We start from the raw sequence: 12632 nt of genomic DNA, 5'->3' as shown, positions 1-12632 counted from the left end.
CACCAAGCATCACATCACAAATACTTTCCTTTGTAACCTGGAAGAATTATTTTAAAGATTGCTTGATAATCTGAAAGACTTGACCATAATTTATATCACTACTTCCCTCTTTTGGGGCACTTGGATTCAAGGTTTGTTTTTTGTTTGTTTCATGAACGAAAAGACAGTCAGTTTTTTCTTTCTAAATTATTTCTTTGGGAAATGGGCCAAAGATTACATTCCCCATTTTATTTTTTCTTCTCGAAAACATTGTACTTTATCGTTACTATATTTTATTACAAAAGTAACATAAACTCTTCATAAAAGTCAAAGGTTAACGTAAAAAGTGATCTAGATCCCTATCTAGAGATTTCATATGGAGTGGTGGAGGGGTGGGAGTGATGGCATGATTGGATTTGCTTTTCAGAGGGCTAGTCTGATGGCCTGGGGGAGAGACTGGAGTAGAAGGATGACTTGAGGCTGGGAGACCCTTCTGGAGGTTGCTTTGCTGAACAAGGTGTGAAATCTCAAGGGCCTGATCTTGGGAGGAGCCTCTGAGCCCCTAGAGGGAGGTGCGGACTTGAGAGTTATTTCTTATGTGGAACTGCTGGATCTTGATGAATAACTGGATTGTAGGTGGGGAGGAGCAATGAGGGTCTGTGGCCTGAGTAAATGAATGTGTGGGGGTCACTCTTGAGATGGGAGGGCAGTGGAAGTGCTTTTGTGGAAGTCACTTTGATTTAGAATGTCAAGTATGAGATTCTGGGGGACATCCAGGAGGAGGCAGCTTTGGGTAGGTCTGGTGCCAGGAAAGGAATCTGGGCTGGAGAGAGCAACTGGGCCCAACTTCATTCTATATCTTCTTGTGTCATTTATATCTTTTACAAGGAGAATTTATTAATATCTTTAAAAAAGCAGAAGTATGTCAGCATACACACAATAGCTAAAGCTTCAGGAGAAGTTTGGATTATAGGGGGGCATAGTATAGATTAGGGTGCTCTGGGTACTGATCAGAGAAGGACATTTCTCCTGCCTCTCGCCTCCTCTCTGCACACTCTCTTTGGAGAGACAGGTTGGGGACTTGCTGCTTCTCTGCCTCTTCCTGTCTCTCATTTGTGGGATCTGTAGAGAATTTATATGGGTCTTGGATGGGCCATGCCTCCGGAGTGTGGGCTAGGCTGGGACAGGTGCTGTGGTGGCGCCAACCCATGCTGGATCACGAGAACCAAATTTCAGGAATTTCAGGAATTTTGCCAGCCAGATGTTAAATACGGCCGTTATTATTTAAAAATCAGATTGTGTGAACTTAGAATTAAATAAATTCTATTAAAAACATAGTAAATATTCAAAACTCGTGACGTTTAGGAGTACTTGTAGTAATATTTATACCACTAATACTTCTATTATTTTATTACTAGTGAAATGCTGCTCTTTGCTACTAGTAAGATTTTATAGTATCTGTGTTTTTGAGGTTATTTATTCTATGGTGGAAATATTATATAACCTCTTCCAACACCATGTTCAGGGACATCATGCTGGTAGCTTGAAACTGGTCATGGTGGGAGAATTTACACCATGGAAATTGGCAAACACTACAGATCAGGGTTGCTTACTGATCTCTCCCAGGGAGCTGGTTGTTAAGCCTTTATCAGCACACCATTGGCCAGAACACAAGTGGAGGGAGGAGTGAACGGAGACTGCCTCAGTGGGGAGGATCACCGGGGCCAGCAGGGGTGGAGGAGGCAGAGAGTCCCCCAGCCCTGTCACAGGAGCAGGGAGCCTTCAGAGGAGAGGGAACAGCAGGACCAGGCACGATGGGGCCAGAAAGGGCCCTCAGCCTTACAGGGAGGAAGCTGTGGCATCCTCCCATGAGCAGTATCCGCAGCAGGGAGGGGTTGGGGCTGGAGGGTCAGAGAGGGCCTGGGAAGCAGAGTCTCCTCAGCTAATGGAACCACTTCCTTCTAGATGCTGCTGGATGGAAAAATACTCACTTTGAGAAGTGCAGAAGACAAAGTAACACCTAAATACGACCCCACCTCTGTTTTAAGTATGCAGTATACACATGCATATAGATGCACAGGATAAAGCCTAGAAAAACATACACCAATGTTAACTGTGTTATGTTTGTCTGATGGCAACCTATGTTTTCTAATTTTTCTTCAGTGGACATGAATGATCTGTGTAATAAACATTTAAATAGAGAGAGAAAAGCTTGTTTGCTGGGAAGGAGGGAAGGTGAGGTGGGGGAATCTGCTGTTTTGTAGGCTGGAGATATCGATGCCACATGTGGGCTCTGTTGGAGAGCCAGTGAGGGGAGAAGGGAGAGGAGAGGTAGGGAGGCGAGTCCCAGGGGAGACCAAAGCGGGAGGGAGGTTTGCTTCTAGTAGGAGAAGTGGAGTTCTTAACTTTCCTCTAGAAACACGGGGAAAATAGAGAGTGCTCAGAGACGTACAAAGGTGAAAGGGGAACCCGAGAACCAGAAGCCACCTGGATTGAGCCTCTGATTCCTTGACTGAAAAAATGGGAACGAGTCTATGCACTAAGCACAGAGCCATCATGGCTCCTGCTTCTGAGAGTGGGACCCAGCTCTGAGCGGACAGCTCAGCTGACATTGAGGGGCTGCTCCCTGGCACATGGCTGGGTGCTAGAGAGGAAGAAAGCCCTCTTGAACTTTGGTATAAGTCTGGGAGGCAGACATACACAGGTGAAGATAGGGGATGTATCTCTGGGAGAATAAAGGAGTGGAGGGTGATGTGGATGGACTGGTTTTTAGATGAAGCGGTCAGGGAAGTCGTCTCTTCGGAGGTGAGGGAGCAAACTGTGTGACCATGTTGGGCAGAGTTTCTGGGAGGTGCTCCCACCCCCATAAGCTGTGAGCCTTCTCTCCGCAACCCCAAGTGCCCATGGATCTTGGTCCCTTCCTCAATCAGGCAGGTGGCCAGCCAACTTGTAGCTGTGGTCCTGTTGTCCTCCCTACCCCCACCTCCTTGCTGGGCCTTTGTTTGGCCATGCCTGTCATCCCTAGAATCTGACACTGGGTGCTCAGTGAATAGGGTCCTTGGTGGCTGAGAATGGCAGGTATGGAAAAGACCCATCTCTGCTTCCAGGCAGGGCAGGACTTGAGTCCTTGTAGAAGTAGAGAAGGATGCCTTCTTATCTGGGCCCCCCACCCACTGTTGGACTGGGCCACCAGCTGCTGCCACTCCACACCATGTCCTTCAGTACTTTTCATCCAAGTTCTACTTTGAACTTGAAACCAGCAATAAATCCCCTCGTGCCTGCGTCTGGGGAAGGGATCAGCTGCTCCTGTGAGGTTGAAGTCTGTCGCTGCTCTTTGCTTTCTTGGGGGTTTGCTGAGCCACTGCTGTTCTGTGCAATAACTCGGAGAGAGTGAGGCCCAGAGCTCAGCTTCAGGGAGCCTCAGAGCCCTGAGGGAGTGACCGGGTCTGATAGCTAGGTACTCACACCGGCTCCTCCAGGAGAAGAGGTGGGACCCGTAGAATATCAGTGCCCCCCAGAACCCTGGCTATTTCTGACACATCTCTTTGTTGTCCTATGGGGAAACTGAGGCCCAGATATGGAAGGGGTTTGGCCAGGCCTAGCTAGTGTGTTATAATGGCTCCCTGGAGGGAATGGGGCTTGTAGGGGTTTTCCACACCTTCCCAACCTCAGGCTGCTGAAAGCTTCCCAGTGTAAGAGGGATATTTGATGAAGGTTTGTCCCTGGGAGACTGGGGCAGCCGAGGGCACCAAAGAGGAAAAATGGAGCAAAACACCCAAATGTGGTTGCCATAGGCTTGTGATCTGGATTTTAGCAGCTGTTGAAACAACTGGTCCTTGGGCCTGTAGACCCTGAAAGGGGCAGGGGTGGGGAACAAAGGAGATTACCTGAGGGTCTGCCTGGGCTGGGACAGCTGGGGAGGACAGCTGAGTAGGCAGCTTTTTGCCAAGAATAGCCACTCTGGGTCCCCCTTAACTTGGGACCCTCCTCTGTGCTGTAAGCAAAAGGACAGGTAGGGACAGGCCTGGGCCACAGCCATTCAGTCCTGTTAGCAGACATCAGGGAGCCCTTGTGCACAGGGAAGTATTCTAGGAACAGATAAGGGAAGGGCACTGACACCTGCTAGGTGCCTGCCAGGGAGCCATCAAGAGGGAGGGCTCTGAGCCAGACCAGCTGCTCCTGACTCTTGCCTGGTTGACTTTGGACAAGTTTTGTAACCTCTGCTTCCTAATCTGCAAGAATGCAATGTATAAAAAGTACCCAGTCCATTGGAGGCATGCAGTCAGCACTTCGTAAATGGTAGCTGCTATTTTAATAATGATAACATTGACACCTCGCTGTTGATGGGCCCCACAGGCTCCTTGGTCAGTGTTACCAGGGGTGTGGGGTGGAGGCTCCATCTAATTTGTGACTTCCTCCCCTTCTGGCTGCTTTCTGAAGCAGCTCTGCCTAAGGAAAGAGCATGCTTGACCCAGTCAGTGAGCAGGAGAGCCACTGTGGGGAGTGGGTGGGGATCCCAGCAGAAGCTCCTTTGTGATACAGGATTGTCCTAGATCAGGACCGAGGAATCCCAGGAGCTTGGCTCAGGCACAAGGAACCAGCAGGATAGGGTCTGTGTGAGCCGACTTACACTCAGTGTTTGATGCCAACTTCAGGGGACTTGGCCACCCTCCTCGTTTACTCAGGAGAAGAGCCACTTGCCCAAGGTCACCAGAACCTCCCTGGAAGCCCTTCTTGTGTGTGTGTGAGTGTGTGTGTGTGTGTGTGTTCTCAATCCCTCAGTTTTTGTATAAATCATTCTCATCAAAGTAACAATTGTCAGCACTCATGGGCGTGTGTATGGGCCAGGCCCTGTTCCTATCATTGCACAACAGCCCAGGACAGAGATGCAGGTGAGGAGACCCAGGTGGGGCCGGGGCAGCTGGGTTCGAGAGCAGGTCTGTGGGGCTCCAGGGCCTGCTCCCTCAAACACTATGACGTCTGCCTCATGGGATTTCAGTGGTAGAAGAGAGCCTTGGGGGCTCCCAACCAAGGTCCCACCCAGGTTTGTCTCTAAACAAAAAATGGAAGGGGACGTCCTTACGTAGGAAGTAGTAAAAGATAAGATTGTCTCCTACTTGTAGGGAACTGTAAGGTTTAGCCAGATTCTGGGAAAAGTCCATTCACAGCGGACCAAGATTCGGGGTGATTGTAGTTTGGGGCTAGGTATGGCGGGTGCTTTGTATACATTTGTTAGATTAATCAAAGTGCCCTGCACCAAGAGCCAGAGGCCTTTGGCCAGAGCTCGGCTCTGCTGCCTACCATCTGGGAGCCTAGATGAAGCACCTGCTTTCTCTAAGCCTCAGTTTCCTCATCTGTAAAACTGGAACAACAAAATGACTTCATAGGACTAACTGTGAGAGTCAGATGCGCTGCTGTATGTCAGCCTCTTAGCACAGAGCATCAATTAATGGGTGTGATGACTGTGGTTGTTAATTAAATTCAACAGGAAAGCTCATTGATCTTCTAGGAACCCAGCTCACAGGTCAGAGGTAGCCCTTCCCCCTGATCAGATTCCCATCCTGGCTGCCCAGGCCATGGGTGGCCATGTGCTTTCCTGCCACTGCTGCCAGAGCCCAGAGGGAGAACCCGCCTGCTTGGCCTCGTGTATTGGGCCTGCCTTAGCACTGTGTGGCTTTCCTGTCACCTGGAAACTCTGTCCGTAAGGGTTGGTTTCCAGTCCTGAGATAGCATCCAGCCAGGCCTGGGGCCCCAGGTTCCCTGACCCTAGATGAAAAGAGGAAGTTGGTGGGAGCTGCTGCTATATGGTCCCTCCACTGGCTACTCATGGAAAGGACCAGAAACATAGGCAGCTCTGATGAGAGTATGTCTCCAACTGTGTTTCAGAAGCCCATCAGCCTCTGGAGTAGAGGAAGAGAAGGATGAGACCTTTTCTGCTTGACGCTTGGTCTGGCAAGAAATGGTAGCAACCTCTAGACCCTGAGATGCAAAAGATGGGCTTTCTGAGCACCCACATGCCCAGGAGGCTTTGTATGGGGCCCAGGAACCAGATACACATGAAGCGTGGTGGAGTCAAGCCCTGCTTTGTCATTTCCTGAGTGACCTTGAGCAAGTTACTTTCCTTCTCTTCCTCTTTGATGTCTGGAGCACATCGGAGCCCAGGCCTGGGAGGTAGGCCTCCTCCCAGGGTTTGAGTCTCATTTCTACTGTGTGGCCTCAGGCAAGGCCCTTGCCTCTCTGAGCCTCAGGGTCATTATTTTTATAAGAGGGGCTGGATCAGAGGACCCAGTTCAGGCCAGGGAACCCAGAGTTCAGTCCTAGGAATGAGATTACACACTTGCTTTCACCGACTGACCTCCTCCCTCCCACTTTTCCTGGTCTGTGCAGTTCTGAGGCTTTAGGCTGTAACTTGGAAAGGGAGAAGAAAGGGAAGGGGGGCTTAGGGTGGAGTAAGAGGGTTTTCCTGGTTCATTCCTTGCTGCAAGATGTTTGTGGCTGTGGCCAGCTGTCAAGGAATAGGTTGGAAGAATTTCATAAGGTCCAGAGTTGTCTGGGGAAGAAGGCGGGGGACATGGAGAGGACTCTAAGATCTGAGCCTACCAGGGCAGGAAGGTGGCAGCTAATAACCATCAATAAGGGGTTTATTCCTGGTCCTTGAGTTTGAGTGACCCTGAGCAGTGGAAAGTGTTGCTTCTGAGAAGGCACTTTCCTGAGCTTTTAATCCTCAGAACTATCCAGAGGGGTTGGAAGAGTAGGGAGAGACCTACGGATGCCCAGGGCCCACGAAGAATGAGACCTGCCCAAGGTCACACTGCCAATCCTGTCTGCCTCAGTTTCCCCACTGGCGCCTTCCAGCTCACGCTCAGCCCTAACCACTGCCTCTCTCCTCACCCCATAGGCTCCCCCCTGCACAAGCAGGCCTCGGGCCCCTCCTCCACAGCTACGCCTGCTGCCCCCGAGAAGCCCGGCCCGAAGGCAGCTGAGGTGGGCGATGACTTCGTGGGGGACTTCGAGGTTGGTGAGCGGGTGTGGGTGAACGGCGTGAAGCCAGGTGTGGTACAGTACCTAGGTGAGACGCAGTTTGCGCCTGGCCAGTGGGCCGGCGTGGTGCTGGACGAGCCGGTGGGCAAGAACGACGGTGCTGTGGGTGGCGTGCGCTACTTTGAGTGCCCAGCCCTGCAGGGCATCTTCACACGACCCTCCAAGCTGACCCGGCAGCCCATGGCCGAGGGCTCGGGCAGTGATGCCCACTCGGTAGAGTCGCTGACCGCCCAGAACCTGTCACTGCACTCAGGCACAGCCACACCTCCGCTGACCAGCCGTGTCATCCCACTGCGGGAGAGTGTCCTCAACAGCTCCGTCAAGACAGGCAACGAGTCGGGCTCCAACCTCTCCGACAGCGGCTCTGTGAAGCGGGGTGACAAGGACCTGCGCCTGGGAGACCGCGTGTTGGTGAGTCCCCACCACCGCACCCCATGTGGGTGAGCTGGACCCCAGGGGTGGGCAGGGAGGAGTCTCTCAAGGGGCTCAGGTAGGGTCCAGGCTTGGGCGCCACTCCTTGTCAGAACCACACAGAGGGACCAGGGAGACAGGTTAAGTTGGTTCTGGAGACTGTCGATGTGTGACCCTGGGCAGGTGTGTTAACCTTTCTGGGCCTTAGTCCTCCCATCTGTAAAACAGGAATTTTAATAGTACCTCCCACATGAGTTGAAACGCGTTAATACATGTAATGCCTTTAGATGGTGCCTGATACTTAGTAAGTGCCCCATAGCCGTTAGCTCTTACCGATATTATCCATTGATTTAGCCCATCAATGTGGATGTGCCAGGCCTATACTGGAAAAGGCCAGAGACTGGAGGGCTCAAGGCCCCTGGCCCAGGGGTGGCTGGTTCACACACCTAATTAAGTATAGCTGTGGAGGGGAGAATTGGGTCATTGGAGCCAAAGAAATCTCTAGCTGAGCCTTCCTGTCAGGGGCCTCTCTTCTCTGGTAGTCCCAGGTATTGGGGCCAGGTTGGAAGGGGCCAGTGACCCCCAAGTCCTTTAGAGTCTGTATTTATCCTTTTGCTGTCTGAATGTGGCAGTGTGAGCCAGACCTGGGCTGGGGATGGTAAGGTACATGGGACGGGATCATAACGTGTGATGCAAAACCCAGGGCTGAGGTGGCTGAGGGGGCCCGGGCTGGCTCTGCCCTCTAAGAACCGTGGTGTTGGGTAGGTGAGAATAACACACGGGGTCGTCCCCGAAGGATGTCTGCGGGCCTGGGGTCTGAGGAGTCCAAAGGAGGTAGTCAGTTGGTAGGGGGAGAGGTTCCTGTGCTCAGGTCAGCGGGGCTTCCTGAGGGAGAGTGGGGGAATCCCACTTCAAGGTGGGGAGCACAGGCCGGGAGCTCTAAGGCTGAGTGGGGAAAGGTTTGGGGGGCTCTGGAGTCACAGAGTGGGGACCGTAGGAGGGTATCACCTCCTGGGATGCTCCGCCCCTACTCCGGAGACCTCTCCCAGGGCCACAGTTTCTCCTGGAGGCTTCTGGGAAGAACATTTAGGTTGTGGGGATGAGAGGAAATGTTCATACCCATTGCCCTGTTGAATCCTCAAGCCCCTGCTGTGATGTAATTTTATCACCCTCACTCCTTGGATGGAGAAACCAAGGCTGAGAGAAGTTTAGTAACTTGTGTGAGATGACAGAGCAGGTCCAAGATTCAAACCAGCCCCTAAAGCCTGCTTTCCTGTCACTAAGCCATGTCTTTGTATCTTGGCATACTCTCGGGGGTCTGCCCACCCCAGGGTCTGGTTTGCCAGCCTAGGTCCTTATGGATGGAACTTACCCCTGGGTGATATGGTGGTGGGCGTGGCCAGGCTTGGTCTCTGCCTTCCAGCAGCTCCCAGTTTACTGGAAGAGAGACCATGATTTCTGTGATTGCAGGCATCAGTATTTCTTTATAGACTCTGGTAAATGACATGAAGAAATTATACACGGTGCTTCAAGAGCCGATCACAGAGGAAACTGGCAGTGGGACTTCCCCAAGGAACAGCGTTAATGCTGAGATAGGGGAATGGCCTGGCATTGACCAGCCGACGCGGGCAAGAGCATCGTGCTGGCAAAGGGCTGTAGCGAGATTAGAGAAACAGAGAGAAGAGCAGGGAGGCCAAGCAGGTAGAATGGGAGCCAGAGCGAGACTGTGCCCAGGAGGCTGGCGTGGGCTGACCCTACAAGGCTGAGCTGAGGTGCAGGCAGGATTTTGTTCTGAGAGCCGAGGGAGCTGCAGAAGTCTCTGTACAGCAGTGTGAGCAGATCCACGTTTTATGCACATCTTGGTTACTGCTTGGTAGAGACAGGATGGGAGGGGGCGAGAGTACAGCAGAGGGTGTCAGGGGGCTGCTGTGGCACTGTGGGGGCGGGGGAGGCTGGACTCACGGGGCCCCTGTGTTTTTCTGTCCAGAGAGCTTGTTTTGAGGCCATCAACTCTGCTCCTCTTACGGTGGCTCCCTGAGAAGCCATCCCCAGCCTATGGGGCCCAGGCAACCTGGCTTACGGTCTCACTGAGCTGTCCTTGGGGATGCCTGGGGTCTGAGGGCACATGCTGGCCATGGCCACTGCAGGAAAATCAGGCCTAGATTTGTGCCCTTTATGCCATGTCTCAGCTGTGTGATGTTGGTCGAGTCACTTAACTGAGTCTCATCTTCCTTCCCTCCCTCCCTCCCTCCTTTCCTTCCTTCCTTCCATTTTTTCCATGCATTTATCATCTGTCTAGTGAAATGGCATAGTTAGTACCCATGTGATGCTTTCTAAAAAATAATTTCTTTTTCAATTGCAGTTGACATACAGTATTGTTTTAGTTTCAGGTGTACGATGTAGTCATTAGACATTTGTATACCTTACAGGGTGATCACATGGTGTCGTACCCATGTGGCGCTGTGTGGTGCTTTTGTCAGGAGCGTAGAGAGAGCCAGGGAACAGGGAGTGCTTCAGAGTTATGAAGGGCTCTGGCTGTGCAAGGCCTGGTTTGTGTCATATGAGAGCCCTAGGAGGTGTTTTCGACCTCTTTGAGGTGTGATGTGGCAGCTCTGGGGGTTATCGACCAGCTCTGATTGGTCCCAGGTTGGGGAACAGTAGGATTAAGCCCAGGAACGCCCCTTGCATCTGCTCCCCTTCATGGAATGGGAACTGGACATGACAGGCAGAGGGCACTGAAGCTGGCACAAGGCGGGCACTGCTCTAGAATTCTCCTCCAGGCCTTAGCCCTTCAGCAGAGCTGGCAGCAGTAGCAGCAGACAGGCCCCATTGACTGCCCAGCCTACAAGCAGGTTGCACCCTCACTTTGAGACACTGCTTTCTTGGGGGAGTACCCCACTCTGGGTACCATGCCCAGCACTTTCTGTACCTTGTCTCTTTGGGTCTTCCCCACCGCCTTACGAGGTGGGAGTTATCCACCTGTTTTACAGATAAAGAAATTGGGCTCAGCCCTAGAAAATAGCCTGCCCAGGGTCACACCAGGAGGTGATGGGCCATTTATTCCTTTATTCACTCATCAACTGTGCCTGCCCTGGATGTGCCTGGATTCTGGGATGGGGAGAGGAATTTGAATGACGGATTTGTTTCTACCATGAGGATCAAGCCTCACCTGCCACCCACCTTACCCTAATCTGCCTCGGGTTAGTCCTCCAGCCTAGTCCACTGTGCACTGCCAGGACCCAGCTGGCCTGGCTGACCCTGGAACTTGCTTTTCTCCCTTGCCCCTGCTATAAACACCTGACTTATCACCTTCCTGTCCCTGCCCCACCCTTAAAAAAAATTATATCCTGGACCTAGGTGACTGTAGAGGCCTGAACTTATACAATTTAAAGATGAGGGACTCTAGGAAAAACGTACAAAAAAGTACTGGTTTTGCAAATTTTATAAATCATGTGTTCCCGCAAAGGCATTGTCAGGGCCTCAGAAGAGGCCAGGCAAGGGGTCTAAGCTCTGTTAGCTTCACCAGCTGCAAACCTGCCTCTGACCTGGGTCGAAGGCGTGAGCAGTATTTGTTACTTATGAAGTAACAGTATTTATGTTTGTTAAATTGTGCTGCTCTTCAAAGATACCTCTGGATCCTGGTTTCATTTGGGCCTCAGCAGTATCCCATGAGGTCCATGTATGAGCTAAGTAATTATGGGCAAGTTCTTTAGCCTCTCTGTGCCCCAGTTTCTTCACCTATAAAATGGGGATAAGAGTTCATCTGCTTCGTGTGGTTCTGAGTAAGTTCTATGAAGTGTTAGCTATTGCCAGCATTAAAGCCTGTGAGGTAGGGGTAGGTGTCATTGGCCTTGGAGCCCCAGGTGCAGTGAGGGTTCAGAGCTCAGGGAGCCACCCTGAGGTCACACGGCGGTCTACGACAGACTGAATGTCCTTGGCTTCCATTGGTGAAGTGTTTGCTGTGAAAGAAGTCCGTTTCCACTTCAGCGCGGAGAGGTTCTTGTTTCTGGGGGAACCTCTGGAAGGTGAGAGGGAGACCTGGAGATCTCCCTCTCCAGGGAGAAACATGCCTCACCTTCCGGACTGGCGTTTCTTAAATGTTGGGAGTTTTGTCACAGGCCTGTCTGAACCAGATTTTCAGCTATGGTTTGGAGTCGTGCCCTGGGCTGCGTGGGTCACCTCTTGTTTTCACAGTTGCCTGGGAAGCAGATGTTCCATTTCACAGACTGCAGCCTGAGACCTGAATTTCCCATAGCACCTAGCGTGGAAGCGGCTGAGCGGGGCCCATAGGCTGGCTGTCCTGCCTTTGCCCTTTCCCACCCTCTGCCGCCCTCCCCAGCCCCAGTACACACACAGATAACCTTTCTGGCTAATGCCTGAAATTCCTCCAGCAATGATCCACTCTGTTCTGCCCTATTTCCTCTTCTAAAATCCTCCCTCCCAAGTTCTCTCAGAGATTGGCCTGGGTGAGTTTGGGGCCTTGCTCTGGATGAGCATTCAAGGATCTTGGGTGTATGAGGTAGGGATTCCTAGCAGAGGTGGAAACAGAGAGCTGAAGTGACTCGCCCAAGGTCACATAGCCTTTTACAACATGCCAGGCAAAGCTGAGATAGGACCCAAGCCAGGTGGGACCCTGACACCCCAGGACACCTCTCCATTTCCTTCTTCCTGGAAAGACCTCCGCTACCTGTGGTCCTGGGCACCTTCCGGGTCCAGGGAGCATGTGGAGGGCACCTGGATGTCTGTCTGGCCTGAGATGAGGAGAGCTGCTGTGTGTGTCCCCCTTGAGGCCTATGGGAGCCCCAGCGTGTGGTCCCGAAAGTCCATCCCAAGAGATGGGTCTGTCTGCATGAGTTTTAGGGAAGTTGGTTTCAGAGGCAGCATAACCTGGTATGGCAGACTCAGGGGCCAGCCAGGCAGCCACTGGCTTAAGATTGAGGTCATAGAAAAGACATTCCAGGTTGGAAGTATAGAGAAGCAGGAACGAAGTGGGTGGTGGGTTGAGACAGGAAGGGTTGGAAAGGCACCTCTACCTGAGGTTTTTCGGTGAGTGAAAGCTGATCTAGACTCATAGACAGGCCTGCTGGGACAGAGAACACCAGGCCCTATCTACCTGGTGAGGATGGTGAGGCTCAGAGAGGACAAGTACTTGCTCAGAGTCACAAAGCAGGGCATGGGCGAGGCTGCGATGGGGGCTCTGG

The 12632-nt window shown here is 52.0% G+C and overlaps 1 protein-coding gene across 4 annotated transcripts in view; it reads left to right on the top strand.

The window, feature by feature from the left end:
• CLIP2 (CAP-Gly domain containing linker protein 2) overlaps positions 1-12632 on the top strand; it is a 76999-nt gene that overhangs the window by 26355 nt on the left and 38012 nt on the right. For all 4 annotated transcript variants that reach the window (XR_005650003.1, XM_039849535.1, XM_039849534.1 and 1 more), the window contains exon 3: positions 6878-7431. Coding sequence is in view for 3 of the 4 variants with exons in the window: in XM_039849535.1 (XP_039705469.1) it covers positions 6878-7431 (554 nt within the window). In the remaining variant the exon portion in view is untranslated. The remainder of the gene's footprint in view (positions 1-6877; positions 7432-12632) is intronic.

The sequence above is a fragment of the Pteropus medius genome, unplaced genomic scaffold, assembly GCF_902729225.1.
Source record: "Pteropus medius unplaced genomic scaffold, Ma_sr-lr_union100, whole genome shotgun sequence".
Lineage (NCBI taxonomy): Eukaryota > Metazoa > Chordata > Mammalia > Chiroptera > Pteropodidae > Pteropus > Pteropus medius.
Note: the sequence above shows the minus strand (reverse complement) of the source record. Positions and strands in the feature narration are given on the sequence as shown.